The sequence below is a fragment of the Schistocerca serialis genome, chromosome 6 (assembly GCF_023864345.2).
Source record: "Schistocerca serialis cubense isolate TAMUIC-IGC-003099 chromosome 6, iqSchSeri2.2, whole genome shotgun sequence".
In the NCBI taxonomy this organism is placed as follows: Eukaryota; Metazoa; Arthropoda; class Insecta; order Orthoptera; family Acrididae; genus Schistocerca; species Schistocerca serialis.
Window position 1 is genome coordinate 560,697,660 of NC_064643.1, and position 27,697 is coordinate 560,725,356.

The following is a 27,697-nucleotide window of genomic DNA, read 5'->3' on the forward strand; positions in this document are numbered from 1 at the left end:
AGGTCCCGGGTTCGATTCCCGATGGGGTCAGGGATTTTCATCTGCCTCGAGATGACTCTGTGTTGTTGTGTCGTCTTCATCACCATTCATCCCCATTATAGTCGGTGGAAGGCAATGGCAAACCACCTCCATTAGGACCTTGCCTAATTCGACGGTGCGGATCTCCCGCATCGTTTCCCTACATTCTGTCAAAGAGTGTGGGACTTCATCATCACCACGTTAAAATGTGTGACAAATTCGCCAGTAAAACTGCCTGGTCCAGGTCTCCAGCTTCGCTAGAAGAAAAATTATCAAACAATTAGCGCCGATACTAACGATCTAGTAAATCAATAATGTAAATTTTAAATGTGTCGCGTAAACGCGCCCCACACGTCTTGACAAGCACGCTTGCGCAAGCGTGCTCCCCCAAGCGTGCTTGAGAGTATGTAGGGTAAATATGCGCAAGCATCAGGACTGTATAAGCAGCTTGATGCTTGACCGAATGTCCATTATGCATATTTGTGCAAGCGTTCAGGCGTGTGTATGCTTGAGCATGTGTACCGACAATAGGGATGCTTGTGCAAGCATATGTCAGTGATCTGGCTTGATTTAATTTTCATTTGGTTCTTTTAAATTACATTCTTTACAAAGGTTGTACTGTACTGTAGGTCAAATTATATAGAGAAAGAGAAAGAGAAAAGGAAATCAACAGTACTGTGAGATAGTTTCCATAGCGTGTCTACCCCGAATAGTTAATATGGGAATAATGTTTTCGTTTCTTTAACCACTCTTCACTCCACATATCACATTTCTTCTTCTTCTTCTTCTTCTTCTCTCTCTGTCTCTGCTTGTCAAGCGTGCAGTCACGTGTGTGGCCATCTTAATGGCGGCGGACTGCAGCGCACCAGCGATGCTCTTTGCGCTCTGCTGCAGACAATGCTATCATTCTGAAACCTGAGGGTTTTTACATAGATTTAACACTTCTATAGGTAAAACTCGGTTGACATTTTAATTTGTTATCCATTTCACATTAGCTCGGTAAATTATGTTGCATTACATTACAGACCTGGATAAGCATTATACGTGATAAAGCTTCGGAAGACAACCACAGAGAGAGAGAGAGAGAGAGAGAGAGAGAGAGAGAGAGAGAGAGAGAGATCTTTACATACATAAATCGGTTGAAAACCACTGATGAACACGTGCCAATATAGTGACATCGTTTATTTTTCAAATATATAATTACTGTCTTTGTTTTTTAAACTGTTAATTTTCGTAATTGTTCGCGTAAAACACTGTATTTACGCATTTCATAGTCAAGCGACTTTTTTATAATTTTTATACATCTCATTCCACTCGCAAAAAATATTATTATTGCATATTGATATGGGTACGCTATAATGCGAGAGCAGTGGTCGAGAAATTTGCATCAGATACCATCAGAGAATTGTCTGAGCTTCTGGTTTAGACCTTTCACTCTGCTCCAAACCAGAGGCCCACCACCGATTCTGTGAACGGTACTGCAAAAGATAGCTCTGCTTCTACACCTCGGGCGAGAGTAGTTGTCACCAAAACAGGCAGCTGCCAGTGGAACCGAGGATGGCCTCTGGAACCAGGCAGCAGACGTCATTCGTGCCGCCATGGGCCACGATTTGCAGTCAAGTGCACCCAGTGTGCTAAGTCACTGTCAGCAGAGTCTTCACATCTCCGACGAGGACCTAGTGGCAGCCAAATAAGAGTGGATACTGGCCTTCTTTCCCGACATTTTCACTATTTTCCTAGCACTGGACAACCATGCGGCCGGTATCCAACCTCGCCATCTGCCCAGAGGTTCACGACACCACAACCATTTGCCAGTCACTGTCAGATGAACGTCGATCGGCCGAGAACTGCAAATCTGAAGACGCAGTGGCGTCAAGGATCCCAGGTAATGCTATTGGCTCCAGTAAGACTCCTATAACCTGAGCTGGACTACCCGCCAAGTTTTCACGAAAGTATAGGATATTCATACTTATTTACATGTAAGTCACACCTTGAATTCAGACTCCTAATTAAATGCATTCAAAAATTCGTCTTGAAAATCGGTGACCACTCAGCTGTGAAACGTACTATTGCAAAAATGGTTTTCCCATGTTTAGATTTCCAAGTGATCCCGAACGAAGAAAAAGATGGGTCATAAATTGCCCGAAAGACAACTTGGAACCAGGACTTGGTGCTCAATTGTGTAACTGTAAATGTACGTTAATAAAAGTAGTTATAAACATGAAACCAATTGTATACAATTACGTTTATTCCCTCAGTCGAAAACTGCTCAAGCGGTTCATCTCAAAATGTTTAGATTCCTGAGGTATTTTCGCAGCTGGCAAAGTGGAGAGTAATAATTGTGATGTATTATACGTCGTTATCATAAACATATACACACAAACTGAATAATACTTCACCCCGTTTCTTATATAGGCACTGTAGGACGAGTGATAACTTCTATATTTTTATAGCAGATTGGTCATTATTAGGTAACCTGCCAAGTAACACAACCTTCAAAGAATAAACTTTTTACAACTCGATAAGCAACAAACCTACCATGACATACACGAAATTAATACTGGTTTGATGATAGATAAAACTATTAACAAAAATTCTTTTCACTGTAACATGAAACTAAACACCTCCCTCCCCCTCTGTACCACAAAAATGCCGCATTTCTTAAAGTACCTACTTGCGATTAAAAAATTAGCACCATTTTTACAAGTGCCTGTGTATGGGTAAAAACTAATATACAGGCACAGGTTGTTACCGCATAACATTCGTAATTGAAGGCAATGGTACCCAGTTCTCACCACATTCCATTAAATATATACAAACTATCACACTCATTCCAGGCCTACATTTCTATGGCCGCGTAAAATTGCATTTCAGTTTTGTTTTTATATGAAATAAACTTTCTAAATACCTCTATACATAGTAATTACTGTTCGGTACACTTCTCACATGCAGTATCAAATATTTTATAAGAAATATTGTGAGAGGTTGCGTGAATAGGTTTTGCCACAAGGTAAACATCGCCGAATCCTCGGAGTTAGGGAAAACAAGGCGGACGATTCAGCTTATTCTACTGAAGAGCCAAAGAAATTGGCACACGTGCCTAATATCGTGTAGGACCCCTGCAATTACGAAAGAGTGCCGCAACACGATGTGGCGTTTCACCGGATTCCTCCTATTCACGGCACGCTCGTGAAATGGTCGTACAGGAAAATCCTCACTTCATCGCTACCTAGGAGATGCTGTGTCCCGTCGCTCGTGCACTGACTATAAGTCCACGTTGAAACTCACTTAAATCTTGATAACCTGCCATTGTAGCAGCAGTAACCGATCTAACAACTGCGTCAGAGTTTTGTTGACTTATATAGGCGTTGCCGGCCGCAGCGGCGTATTCTGCCTGTTTACATTCTCTGTATTTGAATACGCATGTTGTTTATATAGGTCGTTGCGCATGCCTATACCAGTTTCTTTGGCGCTTCAGTGTGTAAAGGAGCTGCCGAAACATTCGCCTGAGATGACCCAGCGTCACCCCAGCCCAGTGCAGCAGCCTGGAGCCCGCAGACCGTAGTCAACACAGCTTATGGACAGATAGTGGCAAATTCCCGCAGCACCCACACACAACAGATGCAGTCACTATCCATCACTTTAATCAATTATTGTCCGAAGCACACGTAATGTAACCCAAACCCAGGAAACTGAACTCACTCAGCACAAAACGAAAACTAAATAGCACTACTGAAAACAGCAAAATAATGAGCAACTACTCACTTCTCCTCATAAGTAAGTGAGAATACCATTAAACTAAACGATATATACATCCTGTGTAACAACGATAAACTTCTGATGTTGCTGACTCCGCCGTCCTCTGAGGCTGGAGCTGTACCACAGAATAGAGAATATGCGGAATGGAAATTCATCTGAAATCTATGCCGCAGAATTTAGCGTGCATGCGCGATGTCTGCCATATCAAAACGGAGTAAACAGCTGTGTTTTAAGCTCAATGCGAGCAGATAGGTTTTGTTTGCTTCATTAATTGTGCATTTTAGCTGCTGGCCTTACCTACAAATAAACAGTTACTGGATGTACTGTAAAAGTAAGAAACATATAATGAGCAGTAGTAACAGAAAAGACCACACAGGAAAATAACGATCGATTCCCAAGAAACGGCTGATAACATAAAAGGAGAAAATTCCGTTTTTCTATCTTTTTGCTGTAAACTGTAAGAACTCATTAAACTGTACAAAATATTGTATGTAAATGAAGCTCCTGCAGTCAGTTTTTTTATACAAGTTCTCCCTTTCCTTTAAAAAATTAAAAATGACATGTTTCACATCCTCTTCACCAATGTTTATATCTCCCATTCGGTCCTGAGGAAAATCATCGGCATGTAAAATTGAGCTTTTTCATATCTTATTGTTTCATATCAAAGCTTGCTGATGAAGTGTTCATTTTTCCATATGTGTTGTAGCTGATGTGGTAATTAATTTCCAAGTACTCTGTAGCACAACATTTGAAGGGTTTGCAGTGAAAAATGTGATCGCTGACTACTTTACGTTTGGTTCATTTTAGGTGTACATTGGTTTGTACTAAATGAAGTTGAGATATCTTAATTGTTTTTAAAGTTGGAGGGAATACCACATCTCACTACAGTATGAAAAAAATTAAAGTCAATTTTATTTGTGCGCACTGCCTGAGCACGTCATGCACATGCTCACAAGGGAACAGCACCTACCAGTCATCGTCGATTTCGTCCAAATTTACAATGGGGAGCTTGGTTCCAGACTGTAGTGCCATATTATCCAAGAAAAAGAACCACTCAATGAGACTGTTTAGTTCAAAGGGAAACTGGACAACAGTTATTGCAATGAACTGACACATTCCTGATTGGTGTATTCCTCATTATTAAATAATAATAATAATGATAAATATCATCATTTTGTTTTTGTTGCCATTTGTCCTCCAACTTGGATCCCTGATCTCCTTTTGAGCAAGGGTACAGACTTATTCAGCAAAAAATAGAAAGCACCTGAAAGAAATGGGCCCCCACAAAAATGCAAAAATTCACCACAAGTGCTTCATACAATATAAGATGTTACAGAAAAATTTTGTTGAAAATAATTAACTGATTGACAGAAAACTTCAGAAAGAGAACAAAGATACAAAACGAAAAAGTCATATTGTTTTAAAATGGGTTTCTTCATTACACAAAATTACTAGCAATGAAAAATTTAATTTTGCATGGGAGTACAGAGCAACATAGAGGAGACAACAGCATACATAGAAAATCAAGTATGTAACCATCTTAACCAGTCCAAACTTGTTCAAAATGAGCTAATTCATGTGATGGTATCCCCTGTTCATTGGAGTCTGTGCAGCAAGATACATAAAGCCAAATACTCTGATGTTTCATTCAAATCAACTGCCGACCAGACACTTTATAAGCAGATATCTCAAGCTTTCTGGCATGTATAACCATAGCTTTATGAGCCTTACCTTTGTTACATTGAAATAAGTCAGAAAGATGCCAAAAGTCTAGTAAATTATCTCTTAGTGCAACTGGTAGAGGATGGAATGGATATTTAAAGTTGTAAGTCACAGCACTACCCTTCACTAGAAAGAAAGAGTTCTACGGCATTGTAGGCTGGTAGACCTCAAGTAGTACAGGGAGAGGATGAAACCCATTACTGACACACAGCTTACTCTGCTCAAACAGCACCAATAGGCTCGCCCAGCTTAATGCTTCCATCCGACCACAAGATCACAGTCAACAGTGTCATGTGGCCTCAATCCATGAGACACTTCAAAGAAGTTTGAAATTTAATCCAGGACACTGGGAAAACACGCACTGATCAGGAACCTTAGGGCACCACCTCCTCATGCCAGCTGTATACCGTTGGGCAAAACTTCTTCCATCATCACAACTCAAACAGTCTCCTTCTGAGTCAAGCACAAACACACAGGTGAGTGTTAACGAGACTGGCTACGGAAGCAGGTAATATTGCTGTGATGGGTGGTCACAAAGGTAGAATTAGTCAATGGATTGTGGCCTTGATTAATTTTGATTGCACTGTAGACTGTGATAAGCACTCTCCAAATTTGGTGGCAATGTGTTCAGTCAACCACAATGTGATGATGGTATTGTTCTTTGTAAATATTCAAGCACCATTCCCACAAAAAGCTTAAGCATTCACCCCACACAAGATGTCAGGTAAAATGCCATCTATGCAGACCAGCTATTAAGTTCAAAAAATTATGGCAGGTGAACAGAATGGCAGCCAAATATATGTACATCTAAAAGTGACAGTTGCCTCTGCCTATGGCAGTTTTCGTGACTCAAATTGATGGGGCTGGACTTTCATGGTTCCTGCAGGTGTGATACCAAGAGTGTGTATTGGATCTGAGCCAGACTGAGAAGTAGGGAGGGAGAGAGAGAGTGAGGGAGGGGAAGGTAAAATGTAAAGGTAAAGGTAAAGGTAAAGGTAAGGGTAAAAGTAAAAGCAATGTTCCCCATCCTGGTCCAACACCAGTCAATTGGGCCCGACCAACTGCTATGTCATCCTCTGCCTGGGGCATGATTGGATGCAATATCATTTTGTATTATCGCAAAATAGGGGAGACAATGTCATGAAAATGATACACGAATTGAGGTGGCAACCATTAAAACCAGATGTTTTCATTGAAGGAGGCTCATTTAATGAAATTTCAATCTCCAACTTTCTCCTCTGAGTGTGAAAACATTTTGATGGCACCCACCTACACGTGGAGAAATGATCATCATAATAAAATAACAGAAATCAGGGTGCACACAGAAGATTAAAGTGTTCATTTTTCCCACAAGTTGTTCGAGATTGGAACTGTGAGAAATAGCTTAATTGTGAACTGCACAGAAATTATGTTGATGTAGATGATCGCACAGCACTCTCCTGATCAGTGCCATGCTTCTTGACCCCAGAACAACTACTAATTGGTTGAGTAGCTCCTCACTCGGCCTCATGAGGCTGATTGCGTCCGCTACCAGTCCTCCCACCGAAGAAAAATCCTTGCAAGGGAGTTAGCCATGTTGACCGCTCAACTACAGAAGCGAATGGAGGAGTAGGGTGGGGGGAGGGAGGGGGGGAGGCAGTGGGAGTGCTGAATGACAAAATAGTTTTAAGATTTCATGAAGTGTGGGTACACTTACTAACAATCAATATGCACCTGTACATTTTCTGACTTTCTTGAATATGATAGTGGACTGATACGTCTGTCTGCCTGTCTGTCTGGGCAAGATGCTTTGAAAAGATTTTTTCTTATAGTGGGGAGGAAATGGGTAGACAGCTGTGCTGTGCTGTGCTGTCCTGCCCTGCCCTGACCCACCCCTTCCTGGAGGCGACTTTGCATGATGCTACATGCTTTCAGAGGCTAAATCCATGACAGTCTGATGAGGTTTCATGGATGTTGATTGTGCACAGCATCTGCAACAGTTGCCTGAGGATGGGATCATATGGCACAAAATGAACTGCATTTTAAACTTCCAGCCAATATGTGGCTGATGAAAACACCCAGGATGATGATGATGAAATCAGGACATTACAAAGGAATTCAGTGACAACGAGCAGGATATCAAACATAAATTTTATTTTAAAAATAAAAACTCAACACAAGAACTAACAATGGCTGTATCACACTCTTTCACACAAGGCAGTAGTTTGTTGATTCGTCTTACACAGTATGCATCACCTTCGAGCAAAATTTTTGTCCATTGCCATTCCAGACCTCTGGATGTTGTTCATATTTGATCGAATACGCCCTTCAACAGTCTCTTGGGATGCAGCAATCGAAAGTTGCTTCCTGTGAAAATAATAGATTGGTAGATTTGTGTAAGAGAAACACATAATAAAATATGAAGGCGATTTGAAAGAAAGAAAGAAAGAAAGAAAGAAAGAAATTTCATTTGAAAAGTATTGACTCCCAGATAAGTAAGCAAAAGATCACATTTAAAAAGAATATATTTTGCTATGAAACAACTTTACCTTATAAAATCTTTATCAAAATCTTTCATCTGCTTTTTCTCATATTCTTCCTGTGCCTTATTTCTGGCTATGTTCTTGTCCCGCTCTTGTTCCCTCCATTTGGCATTATCTAACATTTCTGCCCTTCTGCGTTCAATTTCTTCCTCAGTTAATTTCTTTTTTTCCGGCTTCTTCCAGTTCCTGTCAGCCTTGTATTTATCTGTATAGGTTGGTTTATGCTGATTCCTTGAATCAGTCTTTGGATTATTATGCTCCGTTCTGTCCCTGTCCTGATGTCTGTCCTGTAATAAGTGGAAACATCACTACCTTGAAGTCTTTGGTCTGCCTCTTTATGTGAAACAAACAAGGTGTTATAAAGAATGGACACTTGCTCCCACCAAGTAAATCCTGTGTCACTGGAGCTTGTCAGTTGAAAATCATTCTGGCTGTTATGATCCTTTCAAACGTGTATACATGCAAAATGTAGCACCCATACTGACCAGCCAGAACATTATGGCCAGTGTCCTAACAGAATATGGGGTCACCTTTGGCATGACATTTGGCTTTAATTCATCAATTCATGAATTCTATATGACACTGAAACATGCCAGCAGACAGAGGACACCAGTTATACAAACTTTCAGCAGACTATGAGGTTGTTTAATGACTTACAGATGATGGAGAGTTTGTTCCTGACAATTTTGAGGAAAAATTGAGAGAAAACAAAATCAATAAAAAATTACAGGAAATGAAATAAAGTCCAAACAAAAGACCAAACAGAATATGAAGGCAGAGATAAAGAACAATGAAGATGAAATGTCTCGTGAAGCTGCACAAGTTATCAATAGGTGAACCGTGAGGGTGAATATGCTTTGGAATTGCCATACTTGCAGTATGGAAGTAATGGTGTTGGAGGCAAAATATCCAACAGACCAGAGAGGCAAAATAAATATCCAGGTCCCTACCATTACAATTCAATTCAAAGAATGTTCAGCTATATGAAGTGGGATGTTCTCAAAGAGTTATTTTGTGACAATTCATTGTTCCTAAAAGTTTGTTATCTCCTACAAACTGCTGGAATTACTAGTCACCTGATACAGAATGCTGGCAGTGATTCTGTACATGTTAAGACTGGGAAAGTTAGAATGCTGATGTTATGAGTCAATTGGTTTAACAATGTGGATACATGTAAGAAACACTTGGTAGGAAAGCATGTTTAGAAATAACACAACAGTGCCTGGCATGTTTGTTACTGAGATACTATGTGGCATACATAGATGGTTACTCTGTGAAGTGTGGGAAACATTTTGTACAGCATTGAGCCTATTAAATCAAAGCACAACTGACTAAAATTACAGCCTCAGTATAACAGCCCTTAACTGGTACTAGTTCACAAGAACTACTCAAAATGACGAAATCTTTTCTCTTATTTTACTGAAGGGTAATCAAGATTCCTTTATACATCTTTTGGACAAAGCTCTTCTAGGTAATTTGGAATGTGAACCTGTCCATTAAATGCCTCACCACAAAAGTCAGTAATAGATCTATATCTCATTAAGGATAATAGCAGAGAGGGAGGATTTAATAAAGACACTGTGACTGCCATCCAAATTACGATAATGTTGTGCAGTAACAGATATAAAGCAGACAAAAATGTGCAAAACTCCTGGAGTTAGGCATTCTTTTTCATCAACAGCATTTTGACAAGGTCAAGAGCAGCATGACCCCTTTTTCTGAACAAAAATAATGACAAATTTTTGTGTGCACTTAACAGTAAAGATCTTCGTAGGTCTACTATATTTTGATAGCTGCAAGTGCTACTAAAACAGATGAAAGAGTCTAAAATATTGTTTCAAATGTTTCTAAACCTGGTGACACACATTTACACAAGCAAATTAATACAATTATAAAATTATTCTATCCCAAAAAATAAAGTATAATCAATCAGAAAATTAAGAAAAAAATCTAAAAAAGAAGAATGTGGACTGTTAAGGGTGAGCTAACTATTCTACTATACACTTGAATTTCTAGCTTAACTGCTGGAGTACAGATACCATGCAAAATCTTAAAAGCCAGAACAAACTAAATGTCACATCAACAAAAATTGGGAGGCATATCTACACCTAGGTTTACCATTAACCATCTACCAGATTACAAACTACACTGTTTTAAGAGTGGAGTTATGGGGATTCATACATCACAATCATAGAGGGGAAGGAGAGTAATTTTCCCTTGTTGTACTATAAAGCAATGCATAAAAATAACACTGCCATATAAGGTGATGTCAGAGTGACAAGTGTGTTGTCCGAGTGACCATAGAGACAGAAGCCACGGTGCATACAGCTGGTAGCTCTGAAAGCAGCTCACTAGCCCCCACTATTAGCTACTGTTTCTACCACACATACAAATGACTCATGGGCACAATAACAACTTGTAGAAGAATGGCACACTGTGTTCCCTACAGGCCTACTTGGCTATTATATTGGCTAACTCATTTCCCAAGATTTCTTCATGCCCTAACTCGTAGTAGAGTCAGATACACTTCCTTACTGCAGCAGGAAAAAGGAGTGCTATATATTTTGTATCATTATCTTTGTTAGGTACAGTTTTGTATTAATTGTAGAGCACTTGCGAAATTAGAGTAGATGAAAAATTTCTTCTTTCAATTGTACCTATTCTACTGAATTGCCTTGAAGATTGCATGCAGTTCACCCATACATACTGTCCTGGAAATTTGCATATTATTCACATTGGGAGTAAAAATAACTGGACAGCAAAAGCTGTCTTTTGGTTTGAATTGGCATTGTACACAGTAGTAAAATTGTGCTGCTTGTCTAAAATGTTATAAACACTTATGTGTGGCACACAATCAGTTTCGAGTGCTGTGAATTTATAAAACAATACTGAAAGATAGAAATGGTTATTTCTTCTATTTTTTACACTGGACAAGTTTCCTATATACAAACACATCAGAATACAACAAACTCCAGTTAGAATGCAAACATTCACTATTTCAAAAGAGAAAAAACCTTTGCTAAATCATGCAGGCAATCAACAAGAGGCATGTTTGAAAATTTAAATGCCCCCTTCCATTTTATTTTACTTTGTTTATTTATTGCTTCAATTACTACTTTTCTCTCTCTCTTCTATTCCTCCATTAGTAATATAGCTTTAATTTTATTCTTTACAGTCCTCAGACATTATATGTACCTTCTTCTGATGATAGTCTTCTTCATCCATTGAACTTGTGTCATGTTTTCTTTTCTTGGAATTTTTTGGCTTGGAAGACAGTTTTTTGTCTTTATCAGTATCAACACAAATAGTTTTCAATACAGCTAGGTCTGTTTCTTTAAGCTTCTCTTTCAATTTCTTGTACTTGTCTAAAAGAACAGCATCAATATCACTATCGCTGTCTTCACTGTCGCTATTTTTCTTCCTTTTCTTCTTTTTCTTTTTTTCTTTCTTTAATTTTTTCGGTTTTGATGAACTACGGGAACTTAGCTGCATAAAAATAATTTTATTTTAGTACTTCTATGTGTTACCTTAGTGATACAACAGGAAAATAGGTTATTAAAGATTAAACAAGTACAAAGTGAGTAATGATGTCTTTTGGCTAGAAATGCAAAAGAATAGTGTCATCTCCTTTTCCTCCTTTACACTATCATTAATACAGCATTAATATAACATAGTACAAAATACCAGCTGCTGAAGCTTCTTTAGCTTCACAGGATTTTTTAGTATGTGGCTACGAGTTTCAAGCTCTTTCTTTCGAATAGCAAACAAGGGATCCTCCTGTAGCTTCCTCGCTAGATCAACTTGAGGTGCAAGGAGACTAGCAAATGAAGAATGCTCACCACCTGCTAACAAGAGAAATAAAACATTAACAATCTCTACATCAGCTTCAAAAATTTATAAAGCAAAACAAGAATCAGATTTACCTTTCTCAGCAAGATTAATATCAACTACCGATGAAGATGATGCTGCTGCTTTCTCAGATTCCTGAATTTGCTCAAAGGTTTTGTCAATAGATCTGCCAAGAAGGTACTCTTCTCTGTCCACTAACTCTCCAGGTTTCTTGTACATCCATTCCAGTTTATGTTCATTTTTCTTCCTGAGAAATAAGCAACAAACTAGGTGGAACACTTTCCTAAGTTGTCTCCACTACTACTATACTGCATAACCCACCAAAAAATGAGTGTAGAATCATTTGCCCTTGCCATTTCAAACAGAACTGAATGAGTGACTATCGGTATGCACCTCCATCATTATGAATTAATTTATCGAAATTAATTCACTGACTGTGCATTCCCCAATATCAGCCGTTTTATGTGCAGGTCTACTATCTAACAGTGACACAAAAATCTGTGCCAGACAAGGACTTGAACAATCATTAACAACACTGGTCTTGATTCCTCCTCGCCTCATACTCCCTGTTGCAGCAATCCAAATAATGTTGTAAGCACTAGGAGATGAATTTATTGAGCTACAATACACAGATGTAGACTGATGACATATGGAAGTCTTGGTTGATAGGGGAGAGTGTAGTATAGCCGAATTGGTTACGGTGACTGCTCGTGATAAGCGGGAAATCCAGGTTCGAGTCCTAGTCCGGCATAACTTTTAATGTCACTTTGGGTAGCAGATTTATGCAGCTCATGTCAATGAATTTGCAATCAGTGAATTGATTTCAAAAAATATTTCATACAGCTGTGGATTGTCAACAATGTCTGTTCTTTCAGACATGCATGTAAGTAATTACGAATTAACTTATGGCCGTAATGTTACAAGCATGTGGCAGTAGGTATTATGTTCCTTGATTTAGTAATCCTGCTGGACACATCTATTGATCATTCAATATAATTATGCATTCGTCCTGCAAGGTCGCTAGTCATGGTATGGTACAATACATCTGCCAGCACTTTTCCTGGGCTGTGATATGGACTTAATTGTTACCTACCGACTATATTTGGCCACCACACAAATTTGTCTGCTTGCCTACTTTGGGGCTGTCTTTGCTTCCCATTCAATGGGTGGTTGTGTTTTCAGAAAATGTACTGATGGCATATTGTTGCACTGAGAGCATAGTTCATATCCAAGTGTTTCCCACCCAAACCCACAAACAATGCTCTCAGCAATGAAGTGCGAGTTATTCAACAAACATTCAGAGTACAGTATTAACCATGAGGTATTCAGCGCCAGAATACTGGCAATGCACATACATTCTGCATACTTGTGTTTTTATTTAAATTGTTAATTGACACTTTCTGATCTGGAACTGAGTTCCTCTGATCATAGTTGCTCTGGATATAGTTGGCAGCCCTGATGCAGACCATACATGCTTGAATATTGACCTCTGTCAATGAAGTTAATATTACACCTCAAGGAAATTAATTAGAGCCTATTTCATATTATCTATTATCTATTCTCCCCCTCTCTCTCTCTCTCTCTCTCTCTCTCTCTCTCTCTCTCTCACACACACACACACACACACACACACACACACACACAAAAAGAAGAAGAAGAAGGAACACCTAATGGCTGGAAGAAGAAGCAACACCTAATGGCTGGTTTCCTCCATGTAGGTTCACATACAAATTTAAGTCATTTGTGTAAGTATTAAGTGAAGAATCTAGGTCGTTTTCCTTATACATATATTTAGTACTACCACATCTACTTGGGGAACTAAAGGTTTTAAGTTCCATTTTAATCTGTTTTCAAAATGTATATGCGCATACGCGATCTTAGGCCTAATTTTTTAGGTAAACAAGTTTTGAGTTTTAACATTATTTCAAGTACATTACGTTACTATATTAATAGTATACATGTATATTAGTGTTCTATATAACTTTAGTGACTCTTGTGATCTGTAGCTAATAGAATATTACTGTTATTGTCTACATAAATTTTGTAAAAATATTGTAAACAACCATGAACAAGACGTGTTTGAACTGCCATAGGAAAGTTAGCTTTGGGGTTCTATGCAGCTGTTGTGACAGATGGTTACACTGGGGAGGGGGGGGGGGGGATGTAGTAGCATGGGAATTGGGGATGTAAATGAGTCTCTTCCATGACATTGCAGAGTATGTTCGAAGGATAGGAAGATAGCTGAACAGGGAGGGAAGATTAGAGCCCTTAAGGCTAAACTGGATAATGCTACAGAGGAACTCATGAACTTATGGGGGGAGAAGGGTGAAGACAGGTGGAAATTGGTAGCAAGGAGGAAGAGCCACAGAAAGAGAACTGTATCTGATAGTTTCATCATTGGCACAAACAACAGATTTGCCTTGCTACCTCAGTTAACTAAGGAAGAGGCTCAGGTAGATGTAAGTGTAGTTAATACTCAACAGACTTTCACTAGGAAACAAACTGTTTCAAAAAAAGTAGAAAGCAGGAGGAAAATTCAGTTGTTAAGTAATAGCCGTGGAAGAGGTGTAGGCCAGATCTTGCAGGAAAAATTAGGTGAGAGGTACCATGTCACAATTTTTTTCAAGCCCAGTGCATGTCTTAGCCAAATGATAGAAGATGTAGGGTCACTATGCAAGGGTTTTTCAAAGCAAGATCATGTTGCGATAGTGGGTGGAGCAGAAAACAGTACTGATGGGGATCAGGGCTACAATACTGAGTATGAACTTGTGAAAACAGCATCTGCAACAAACCATACAAACGTCAACTTGATTCCTGGTTTCATGCGGTATGATCGGCCCCAATTGAACAGCTCTGTCAGGAGGGTTGACATGGAGCTAGATCAGCTGCTTCAGGTGGCTACTTTATCAGGCATAGGTTTGGTCCCTGTTGATGCTATTGGCAGGTGGGACTTCACAAGGCATGGGCTGCAGCTCAGTAGGAAAGGGAAGGGTAAACTGGCTGGGACAACAGCAAAATATTTAAGGGGGGACACTGAAACTCATGGGACTACCTCTTTTTTAGGCTAAGATCAGTGTCTAATGATTGAACATTGAATGAAGTTAATGAGAAGCTCAGATAGGCAAGTACTAGAGATGTTAAAATATCACAAGATTCTCATAAAATTACAGTGAAAAATAATGTTAGTGGTTAGTATATTGCATCAGAGTATCGAGTTTCTTGTTTGTTTAGAAGATTTAGAAACCAAGGGTGGAATAGACACACTATGCCTGCCTGAACATCATATAGTCCCAGATTATGGAAAAGGTAAATGTAGGTGGATATAAGTTCTCCGCACATGTAAGCAGAGACACTACAGACAGAGGAGGATTGCCATATATGTTAAATTTTATCACAGTGTGAAAAATTTAGAAACTAAAATATTTTGTGTACAGCAACATATAGAAGCATGTGTGTGTGATCTAAAGGGCTCCAAAAAGGTTCAAAATCATGAAATGTTCAATTTTTACTTTTATGCATTTTAAAAATCTACAGATTTTTTTTCCTTTTAATTGATATATAATTTATTCAGTTCAGAAGACTACAACTATTTTTTAAATATTTTTGAAATATGTTCTGCATGGGCATGGCCCACTGTGACACTGTTAAATTGCTGTCAAATGACTCATGAATCTACATGCTGATCATGTACCGTTTAGTGATCTGAGAGAAAATAAGTATTACAAAATAGGTATTATGGCTAACCTGTGATAGTTCAATATACATCGCTCGTAATACTGAAAATTTTTGAAGTGAATTCTGTTCATTGATGTCTCTGGAAAACCAAAGGTATGTATTATTTCCGTAAACAATAAAGACGATAACCCAGTGTGTGAATCTAATCTTGCTGGTACACCTGCCCACTGCAATGAAAGAGAGAAAGAAAGTACTTCACAGAGGAAGCTTGGTTCAATTAATGAAGTGTATGAATGTTTTATGGGCGAATCAGATGCGAATGAAATACTTGATATATCAGTTCTCAATCGAATTTTTGCAACCTGTGTAAGATGTATTCTGTGTAGTGAAGTCAGCCTGGAACACACTATATAAAGAATCACGTTGGATTTGACAGTGAAATGGATGGTACGTGTTCATACATGACCACGTTTTGGAACAGTGTTGCAGTAGCTCCAAATGAAGAAAATGGTAGCAAAATCTATGAACACGACATCAGATTTGTTTATGCCTTGCATACACCTGGTAAAGGTGCTGCTGCTGGTGCAGTTTTCTGTGGCATGATGACTCTTCCAAATCGCCAGATTAGGTTTATGAACTATAACAGATTTATAGGGTCTAAAGTAGAAGATGTCTGTACAGAATCTATGAAGAGAGCTACGAAAGAGGCAGTAATAGAAAACAATGCTAATAGAGACTTGACTGCAGCATTCAATGGTACCTGGCGTAACCAGAGACACACATCTCTTCATGGTGTAGTATCTGCCACCAGTACGTATAAAGGGAAGTTTTAGATGTAGCAGTAATATCTAAATATTGTAGGTGTCCACAAAAAAATAAAGGTACACATGAAAATAATTGCACAGCTAACTATAGTGGCAGTAGTGGAGGAATGGAGGTATCTGGTGTCGCTAGTATATTTCAACATTCTGTTGCACGTGATAAAGCGCGATATGTGAATTACCATAGTGACGATGATACAAACATATTCAAAAACTGAAGTGCTTTGGTGATAATGTTGTAGTGCAGAAATTTGAGTGTATTGGACACATACAAAAATGAATGCAATCAAGACTTCAGTGACTGAAAGCTTTGTTCAGAAAACAAAAACTGATTGATGTTGAAGGGTTGGATGAGAAGGGAAGATTAACTGACAGTGTAATTGAAAAATACAGAACTATTATGGAATGGCTATTAGGCAAAAGACACACGGTGTCATTGAAATGAAGATGGCTGTTTGGGCTCTCTTTTTTTCATACTTTTTCAACCAATGAAAGTCCTCATCATTACTTGTGGCCCAAAAGAAAAAAACAGTTGGTGTAAGTACAACAAGGGATTGCCAACTGGTGAAATGTACACTCATAAACATAAGTCTGCCTAATGCGGTAATGGAGGTGATAAAACCTATTTTCAGAAACTTAGCAGCACCTGAGATGTTGAAAAGGTGTGCTCATGTAAAAACTTAAAACTCTGATGAAACTTTAAATAATGTTGTACGGCCAAAAATCCCCACGACTGTGTTTGTTGGAATAGAAACACTTCACTTTGGTGTGTATATGCTTTTGCTACTTTCAATGATGGCAATGTTGTACAGTGCAAAGTATTTCGAAATATGGGAATGAAGATAGGTTTCAACAAGGTGTGAATGATGCTTGCTTTGGACAACGAAAGTCTTTGGGCTGCTGACAGGGCTGCAAATAGCCTAGAAATACAAGCCAGAGTAAACAGGAGGAGGACAAAGAGGAAGCTGAAGGAGGAGTTTGCACAAGATGAAGATAATTCATCCTATGCTCCTGGAATGCACTAGAAAGATAATCCAAACTCTGTTGCTCAATTCCTAAAAGTTTTATTTTTTCGTACAAATTACATGGTTTCTCAGGATCGAACAAATCAATTTGCTTCAGATTTTCAGGAAATGTTACACAGTCCCTTCTGCATCATTCAACACAGCCTTTTTCCAAAAACCTGTATATTGTTGAATTTATAAACAAAAAATGGCACAAAAAGGAAGTGAATTTTCATTACAATAGAAAAAATTAATTTCTAGCAACTGAATTCAAATTTTAAAATCCTTGTCTTAAGTTGTAGCCAATACTCCAATAAATAACCTTGAGAAATTTCATCTTTCTAGCTCAAATACTTTCCTAGAAAACATGTAATTTACAAGTGTTATTTTAACAGCAGGAAGACATTGTGTCCCGCCCCAGAGCCTCTTAAATTAAATAACAGTACTTTCATAATTGTAGCTGTTTATAGGTCCCCCTTGGGAAATTTTCAGCTATTTTTTTAAAAATTTGGATTCTTTGTTGTGCTATCTGTCAGACAGAGGGAAGTAAATTATTGTTTGTGGGGATTTCAATGTAAATTTTCTGAAAGAGTCCAACAGAAAGCTTGACCTTGAAGTGTCACTTGGTTCTTTCAATTTGACGTCAGTTATTGATTTTGCTACTCAGGTGGTACAGGAAAGCAGCACACTGATAGATAATGTTTTTTACAAACCAAGATAAATTTAATCAAATAAAAGCTTTTCCTGTTAAGAATGATCTGTCTGATCATGACACACAGCTAGTTACAGTATATGACATAGCGCCATACAATAATGCAAAACAGTCTTCCAAAGAAGGGCATTCAATTAACAATTTAACTGCAAATTTAAGGGAAAGCTTGCAATACTTTGACTTTGATGAGGTGTACGGGAAACCTGATGCTAATTTAAAATTTAACCTATTTCATGACACCTTTGTGAGTGTATTTGGAAACTGTTTCCCTAAGAAAACAGTGAAACATAACTGTAAGAAAACATCTACAAAGCCATGGCTTACTGCAGGGATAAAAATATCATTGTTCATGCATCATGTCTGAGATTAGCACCTCTGATAATAAAATTAAAACAATTTGGAATATTGTTAAGAGGGAAACAGTGCAACCGAGAGCGCAGGAAGAATATTTCTATCAAACTCAATGAAAAATTTGTTAACAAAAAGTTAAAAGTACAAAATATTTTTAATAATCGTTCTTAAGTGTAGTGAAACTAGGATCCGACTATTCAATACAAAATGCAAGGCAGTACATGGAAAAGGCAATTTGCTAAAATTGAAATTCAACCCACCTCTCTTACTGAAATTAGGAAAATAATAAATTCACTCAAAAGTAAAAGCTCACAGGGAATTGACGACATTTCCAACAGAGTACTAAAAGCTTGTTCCCAACAGATAAGTAGGATTCTCAGCCACATATGTAGTAGCTCACTGAAGCAAAGAATTTTTCCAGATAGACTGAAATATGCTATTGTTAAACCATAGCATAAAAAAGGGGATGGGTCTGATGCTAACACCTACAACCCAATCTCACTTCTGACAGCTTTATTCAAAATTCTTCAAAAAGTAATGTATTCATGAGTAGCTTCACATCTTTGTAAAAATGAAGTACTAACAAAATGTCAATTTGGTTTTCACACAGGCTTTTTAACAGAAAATGCTATATACGCTATCACTGATCAAATATTAAATGCGCTGGATGACTTAACAGCACCCATTGGGATTTTCTGTGATCTCTACAAGGCTTTTGACGGTGTGAATGGTGAACTTCTTATAGATATGATTAAGTATTGTGGTATGAGTGGGACAGTGCACAAACGGTTTAATCCATACTTAATTAGAAGAATGGATAAGGTTAGAATTAACAGTGCTGATAGTTTGCAAAAATCTGGGAGGTATCAACAATGGTGTCCCACAGGGTTCAGTTTTGGGTCCCTTATTGTTCATAATATATACGAGGGCAGTTCAATAAGTAATGCAACACATTTTTTTTCTGAAACAGGGGTTGTTTTATTCAGCATTGAAATACACCAGGTTATTTCCCAATCTTTTAGCTACACAACACTATTTTTCAACGTAATCTCCATTCAATGCTACGGCCTTACGCCACCTTGAAATGAGGGCCTGTATGCCTGCACGGTACCATTCCACTGGTCGATGTCGGAGCCAACGTCATACTGCATCAATAACTTCTTCATCATCCGCGTAGTGCCTCCCACAGATTGCGTCCTTCATTGGGCCAAACGTATGGAAATCCGACGGTGCGAGATCGGGGCTGTAGGGTGCATGAGGAAGAACAGTCCACTGAAGTTTTGTGAGCTCCTCTCGGGTGTGAAGACTTGTGTGAGGTCTTGCGTTGTCACGATGAAGGAGAAGTTCGTTCAGATTTTTGTGCCTACGAACACGCTGAAGTCGTTTCTTCAATTTCTGAAGAGTAGCACAATACACTTCAGAGTTGATCGTTTGACCATGGGGAAGGACATCGAACAGAATAACCCCTTCAGCGACCCAGAAGACTGTAACCATGACTTTACCGGCTGAGGGTATGGCTTTAAACTTTTTCTTGGTAGGGGAGTGGGTGTGGCGCCACTCCATTGATTGCCGTTTTGTTTCAGGTTCGAAGTGATGAACCCATGTTTCATCGCCTGTAACAATCTTTGACAAGAAATTGTCACCCTCAGCCACATGACGAGCAAGCAATTCCACACAGATGGTTCTCCTTTGCTCTTTATGGTGTTCGGTTAGACAACGAGGAACCCAGCGGGAACAAACCTTTGAATATGCCAACTGGTGAACAATTGTGACAGCACTACCAACAGAGATGTCAAGTTGAGCACTGAGTTGTTTGATGGTGATCCGTCGATCATCTCGAACGAGTGTGTTCGCACGCTCCGCCATTGCAGGAGTCACAGCTGTGCACGGCCGGCCTGCACGCGGGAGATCAGACAGTCTTGCTTGATCTTGCGGCGATGATGACACACGCTTTGGCCAACGACTCACCATGCTTTTGTCCACTGCCAGATCACCGTAGACATTCTGCAAGCGCCTATGAATATCTGAGATGCCCTGGTTTTCCGCCAAAAGAAACTCGATCACTGCCCGTTGTTTGCAACGCACATCCGTTACAGACGCCATTTTAACAGCTCCGTACAGCGCTGCCACCTGTCGGAAGTCAATGAAACTATACGAGACGAAGCGGGAATGTTTGAAAATATTCCACAAGAAATTTCCGGTTTTTTCAACCAAAACTGACCGAGAAAAAAAATGTGTTGCATTACTTATTGAACTGCCCTCATATATTAATGACCTGCCGGTTTATATTCATGAAAATACCAAGCTAGTTCTTTTTGCTGATGATACAAGTATAGTAATCACACCCAACAAGCAAGAATTAGCTGAGGAATTGTAAATAATGTCTTTCAGAAAATTATTAAGTGGTTCTCTGGAAATTGACTCTCACTAAATTTTGAGAAAACACAGTACATACAATTCTGTACAGTAAATGGCATTACATCATTGATAAATATCAACTTTGAACAGAAGTCTATTGCTATAGCAGACTATTCAAAATTTCAGGTTGTGTGCATGGATGAGAAATTGAATTGGAAGAAACACATTGATGATTTGCTGAGATGGTTAGGTTCAGCTACCTACACTACTAGGGATACTGAAAATTTTGGTGATAAACATGTCAGTAAATTGGATTACTATGCCTATTTTCATTCACTGCTTTCATATGTCATCATATTTTAGGGTAATTCATCGTTAAGAGAAAAAGTATCCACTGCACAAAAGCATGAATTCAGAATAATGGCTGGAGTTCATCCAAGACACCTTGCAGAGATTTATTTAAGGAACATGGGATATTCACAGTTGTTGTTGTTGTTGTGGTCTTCAGTCCTGAGACTGGTTTGATGCAGCTCTCCATGCTACTCTATCCTGTGCAAGCTTCTTCATCTCCCAGTACCTACTGCAACCTACATCCTTCTGAATCCGCTTAGTGTATTCATCTCTTGGTCTCCCTCTACGATTTTTACCCTCCACGCTGCCCTCCAATGCTAAATTTGTGATCCCTTGATGCCTCAAAACATGTCCTACCAACCGATCCCTTCTTCTAGTCAAGTTGTGCCACAAACTTCTCTTCTCCCCAATCCTATTCAATACCTCCTCATTAGTTATGTGATCTGCCCACCTTATCTTCAGCATTCTTCTGTAGCACCACATTTCGAAAGCTTCTATTCTCTTCTTGTCCAAACTAGTTATCGTCCATGTTTCACTTCCATACATGGCTACACTCCATACAAATACTTTCAGAAACGACTTCCTGACACTTAAATCTATACTCAATGTTAACAAATTTCTCTTCTTCGGAAACGATTTCCTTGCCATTGCCAGTCTACATTTTATATCCTCTCTACTTCGACCATCATCAGTTATTTTGCTCCCTAAGTAGCAAAACTCCTTTACTACTTTAAGTGTCTCATTTCCTAATCTAATTCCCTCAGCATCACCCGATTTAATTTGACTACATTCCATTATCCTCGTTTTGCTTTTGTTGATGTTCATCTTATATCCTCCTTTCAAGACACTGTCCATTCCGTTCAACTGCTCTTCCAAGTCCTTTGCTGTGTCTGACAGAATTACAATGTCATCGGCGAACCTCAAAGTTTTTACTTCTTCTCCATGAATTTTAATACCTACTCCGAATTTTTCTTTTGTTTCCTTTACTGCTTGCTCAATATACAGATTGAATAACATCGGGGAGAGGCTACAACCCTGCCTCACTCCTTTCCCAACCACTGCTTCCCTTTCATGCCCCTCGACTCTCATAACTGCCATCTGGTTTCTGTACAAATTGTAAATAGCCTTTCGCTCCCTGTATTTTACCCCTGCCACCTTTAGAATGTGAAAGAGAGTATTCCAGTCAACATTGTCAAAAGCTTTCTCTAAGTCTACAAATGCTAGAAACGTAGGTTCGCCTTTTCTTAATCTTTCTTCTAAGATAAGTCGTAAGGTTAGTATTGCCTCACATGTTCCAACATTTCTATGGAATTCAAACTGATCTTCCCCGAGGTCCGCTTCTACCAGTTTTTCCATTCGTCTGTAAAGAATTCGCATTAGTATTTTGCAGCTGTGACTTATTAAACTGATAGTTCGGTAATTTTCACATCTGTCAACACCTGCTTTCTTTGGGATTAGAATTATTATATTATTCTTGAAATCTGAGGGTATTTCACCTGTCTCATACATCTTGCTCACCAGATGCTAGAGTTTTGTCAGGACTGGCTCTCCCAAGGCCGTCAGTAGTTGTAATGGAATGTTGTCTACTCCCGGGGCCTTGTTTCGACTCAGGTCTTTCAGTGCTCTGTCAAACTCTTCACGCAGTATCGTATCTCCCATTTCATCTTCATCTATATCCTCTTCCATTTCCATAATATCGTCCTCAAGTACATCGCCCTTGTATAAACCCTCTATATACTCCTTCCACCTTTCTGCCTTCCCTTCTTTGCTTAGAACTGGGTTGCCATCTGAGCTCTTGATATTCATACAAGTGGTTCTCTTCTCTCCAAAGGTCTCTTTAATTTTCCTGTAGGCAGTATCTATCTTACCCCTAGTGAGACAAGCCTCTACATCCTTACATTTGTCCTCTAGCCATCCCTGCTTAGCCATTTTGCACTTCCTATCGATCTCATTTTTGAGACGTTTGTATTCCTTTTTGCCTGCTTCATTTACTGCATTTTTATATTTTCTCCTTTCATCAATTAAATTCAATATTTCTTCTGTTACCCAAGGATTTCTATTAGCCCTCGTCTTTTTACCTACTTGATCGTCTGCTGCTTTCACTACTTCATCCCTCAGAGCTACCCATTCTTCTTCTACTGTATTTATTTCCCCCATTCCTGTCAATTGTTCCCTTATGCTCTCCCTGAAACTCTCTACAACCTCTTGTTCTTTCAGTTTATCCAGGTCCCATCTCCTTAAATTCCCACCTTTTTGCAGTTTCTTCAGTTTCAATCTGCAGTTCATAACCAAGAGATTGTGGTCAGAAGCCATATCTCTACCTTTGCAATACATACATTCACTTATGAAATGTGTTATTAATAGTCCATATCAGTTCAAAAATAATAGCAAAGCGCATAGCTACAACAATTGAAGAAAGGATGATCTTCACTATTCTGGGTTAAATCTGACTTTGGCACAGATAGTGGTGAACTATGCTGGCACAAAAATCTTTGGTCATTTGCCAAATGGCATTAAAAGTCTGATAGACAAATTAAAAGAATTTCTGAATGACAACTCCTTGTATTCAATAGATGAATTTAGATATGAAGTACGCGCGCGCGCGCGCACACACACACACACACACACACACACACACACACACACACACACACACACACACACACACACACACAGAGAGAGAGAGAGAGAGAGAGAGAGAGAGAGAGAGAGGGAGTGATTCTAATTAAAGTGTTCAAAATGTTCAAAATGCTGTAGAAATAACACCACTGGTCAGAATGGTGTCAAGTTGTAATGGAATATTATCGGAGAAGGGGGAAAACATATGGCAGAAGAAAAGAAAAAGTGTGAAAATTGATCAATAGATGGTGCTGTACATGTCAGAATACGTAAATGAAAACACCTGTCATGTGCACGACCCATTGAAGTTGCTATAAACACACCGGGTACACGGCTTTTCCTCCTTTCACATCTACGACGTTCGCCATGTCTGTCCCAATGCAGGATCATACTCTGCTTTTAAAGCTGTATTACAAGAATGATGACTGTGCACACATTGCTCTGAAGAAGTTCCAGACACTGAGGGGTTTGAAGACTGCCATGGGTCTGGAGAAAATGATTCAGGAACTCGAAAAGACTGGTTCTTTTGGTGTACAACCTGATATAAGGAGGAAACAAATTGATTCGACATCAGTGGAAGCAGTGGCCACAGCAATGTATGAGGAGATGAGTGCTGGTGAGCAAACTTGGAGTGCACAGAGAATTGCCCGTACATTGGAAATAAATTGAGCACGGTGCATAAAATCCTACAAAACATCTTTCTTTGTATCCATTCAAAATTACCCATGTACACAAGTTGCTTCCTGTTGACCTGGTGGCAAGAGAGACCTTTGTTTTAGAATTTCTTGCTCGCATGTAAGTGGACAATGATTGGCTGTGGAAGATTTTGTGGGCAGATGAAGCTCACTTCTATCTGTCAGAATATGTCAATACACAGCATTGTTGAATATGGGCAACGGAAAATCCACATGCAAATCAACCAGTTCCACTATATCCTGAAAAGGTCACCATGTGGTGTGGGTTTACGGCATCATTTATCATAGGGCCATATTATTTCGAACATATTATTTCGAAGAGACACATGCTTGCTATTACCTGTACCATCGCTGGTAAGCTCTATGAGTTGCTTTTGTGCAACCATGTCATTCCAGCTCTCCAACAGTGTGTATATGTAAGTGGGATCATTTTTATGTAAGATGGCGCACACCCGCACATTGCAAAGCTAATTAAGCAGCTGCTGAAGCACCATGTCGAAAGTGCTAGAATTATTAGCCACCATTTCCCTACAGCCTGGCCATCCCAATCACCTGATCTAAATTCGTGTGACTTCTGGCTGTGGGGATATCTGAAAGATAATGTGTTCAGTGTTCAAATTGCAAACTTAGCTACACTGAAGGCACGCATTGCGCAACACATTCAGAATGTGATTCTGGAAACACTTCAATCAGTTGTGGAACATGCTGTTTCTCAATTTTAATTTGTTGCAGAAAATGGTGGACAGTATATTGAACATGTTTCGTACCAGTCACATGGAAATTAATAATCTGATGCTTTTTATGCGGTTTTTGGCCTCAGGACAATTAAAAACCAGTTTTTCCCATCCAATGTGATATGACCTTGCCGAGGTGGGTGTGCTTACATAACTAACAGTATCACATCTGTACACCCATGCACACTGAGTAGTACAGTTTGTTTAATGTCAAACATACACCTTAGGCATTTTGGAAGGTTCTTTTATCATTTGTAGTCAACCACTATTAAATTATGATGCTTACAGCACCAGCTATTGCTACATTTTATAACTACTTATTTTTCTTCTGCCATATCTTTCCCCCCTTCTCCGATGATACTCCGCTGCAATTTGATGTCATTCTGACGAGTGGTGTTATTTCTACAGCAGTTTGAAAGTTTAACTTACTCAATTACGCATGCTCGATCAAGGCGGACAGTGTACTTGTGGCTTTAAAGGCTATATTACTGTTCATAAACAGTTATTAGACCCAACCTGCAGATGGCTGACTACCAAGGGCTGAAACCTGCATTCTGCCCTTGCTGGCAAGTGCATCTTTGTTTGATTGAGCATAAACAAAGGTAAAGCAGAGAGCTGATATGGTAATGCTCTAGTGACACATGGCCAGCATCATATAACAAGTACTTTAATTTGATTGTGACCCTCAATGCAGATGATGTGTTTAGTTGCGAATGAGAAACAATATGCTCTGTAATTGATAAACTTGCTCATTGGATGAATGTGGTATAATTCTTATCACACTATGTTTTAATGCTGACTGTCTTACTCAATTACACCCTTCTCTTCAGCATATTTCTTTATATCTTCCTTGTCCTTTTCTGCAATTATTTCACGACGCAGATCATTAATTCTTTTTTGCTCCTCATCATGTCTTTGCTCTGCTTTCCATACTTTCTCAATATTTCTTGTAGTAGATGGATGCCATGACTTCTTTAAGTTCTGAAAAGAACACATGTTGATAAAGAAGATAAATACACAGATAAGTAAGTATAGTATTCCATATGTGATACATATCGCTATTTTCTGAAGAAACTAAAAGCCGTATAAAATACTGTTCTGTGTTACTTCTTACTGTTTTATTTTATCTATCAGACACTGCTGATGACACAACTTTATGAGACATGTCATGACATGGCAATAATTTTTAAAAAAGAAAAATATCATGATATTGAAGTATAAATATGACAAAAATATGCTATCATAATAACAATAAACAATTAAAAGTATATAAACTAATAAATGCAGCCTAAAATAATTAACATATTGTATAAAAGGGAAGGTGTCAGATGTGTCATATCAAAGGGTACTGTTCTGCAACTGTATGGAATAATTCAGGAAAACAATGAAGATCAATAAGTGAAATTGAAGTCTTCAAATTGTATTTGGAAAGTTGTGTCTTCTCACTGCAAGGTTTAACCTCTCATAGAAATTACAATACTTAAAGATGCGCTCACAATCTAGTGATCATTCCTTTATGTTTCAGAACAGATGATATTGTTCCTTTTAAACAAGTTCGTTTTCACAACCACAAATTTCATGACCAAGCTGATGTACTGTGATTACTGTTAATCATCATTTTTAAAACATTTATGCCAGTTAACTCAACTACAAAGATTATTTCTGGTGTCGATAGACAGACTCTTAATAACATATAACATTCACATTGATAGCATCGCGTTGAAAAGTAGGCCAATGAAAATTTTTTAAGAGATTCCATTTAGTTGAGATTATTGCTGGTAGTCAATGTTAGTCGGTAGCATGGAGAAAAAATGGTATCAACACTTATTTATATTTGTTTCAGATATTCTAGATTAATCTTGTGATAAATTTGAGAATCACCACAGATGATGTTTACAGCAGAATATTTCCACACGAATTTCGTTCAAAATCATTGTTGCAGCACGCTATAAACATGCAGCAATATTCCTGAGAAAGCTCGAGAGTAGTTGAAAACAATCCGTGTAATGTCAGTTTTGTTTCGTTAATAACTGTTAATGTGCAGGTAATAATTCTAATCAGTTTCTCATTCCACATTTAAGAATTTCATTTGAATCACTTACCAAATCTCCTCCTCCCATTATAGGTTAGTGACACTTTGCGTACACTACAAGACACAGGACTGTTTAATGTTTACATTTACAAACTTCGTCTGCAAATCAACATTTAGCAATCATCTCTGGTTACAGATGTTGTATAGTGTATCAATATGTTTGATTACGTAAATTAATTTGTTGTATATATGTGCCATGCCCACTGACGTAACACTCGGGCAAGTTTCGCATATCTTTCGCGGAATAACCGAAATATCTTATTCCATTAACTCTAACAGAAGCGCTTCATGTTTGTTCTCCAGAGTAACTTCAGAAATGCACAACTTCTTCCGTACGTAATTTTTCCCCGCGAAAGTTTAATAATCATTAACATTTTCAGAGATGGCTTTCTTAAACGTTAGTGGGGAGGGGGGA

The 27,697-nt window shown here is 38.6% G+C and overlaps 1 protein-coding gene across 2 annotated transcripts; it reads right to left on the reverse strand.

Annotated features, from left to right (window-relative positions):
* Positions 1-7,615: 7,615 nt before the first annotated feature.
* Positions 7,616-27,491, reverse strand: LOC126485125 (pre-mRNA-splicing factor CWC25 homolog). 2 transcript variants are annotated; one of them, XM_050108764.1, is made up of 7 exons: positions 27,293-27,491; positions 25,999-26,171; positions 11,945-12,117; positions 11,706-11,863; positions 11,217-11,507; positions 8,028-8,308; positions 7,616-7,845 (listed from the first exon to the last, which is right to left on the reverse strand). In XM_050108764.1, the coding sequence occupies exons 1-7, from the start codon at positions 27,308-27,310 to the stop codon at positions 7,731-7,733; spliced, it is 1,209 nt and encodes a 402-aa protein (XP_049964721.1). In that variant the 5' UTR covers positions 27,311-27,491; the 3' UTR covers positions 7,616-7,730. The 2 variants fall into 2 exon arrangements, with proteins under 2 accessions (XP_049964721.1, XP_049964720.1); XM_050108763.1 differs by having other exon boundaries at positions 11,706-11,866.
* Between the last annotated feature and the right edge of the window lie 206 nt (positions 27,492-27,697).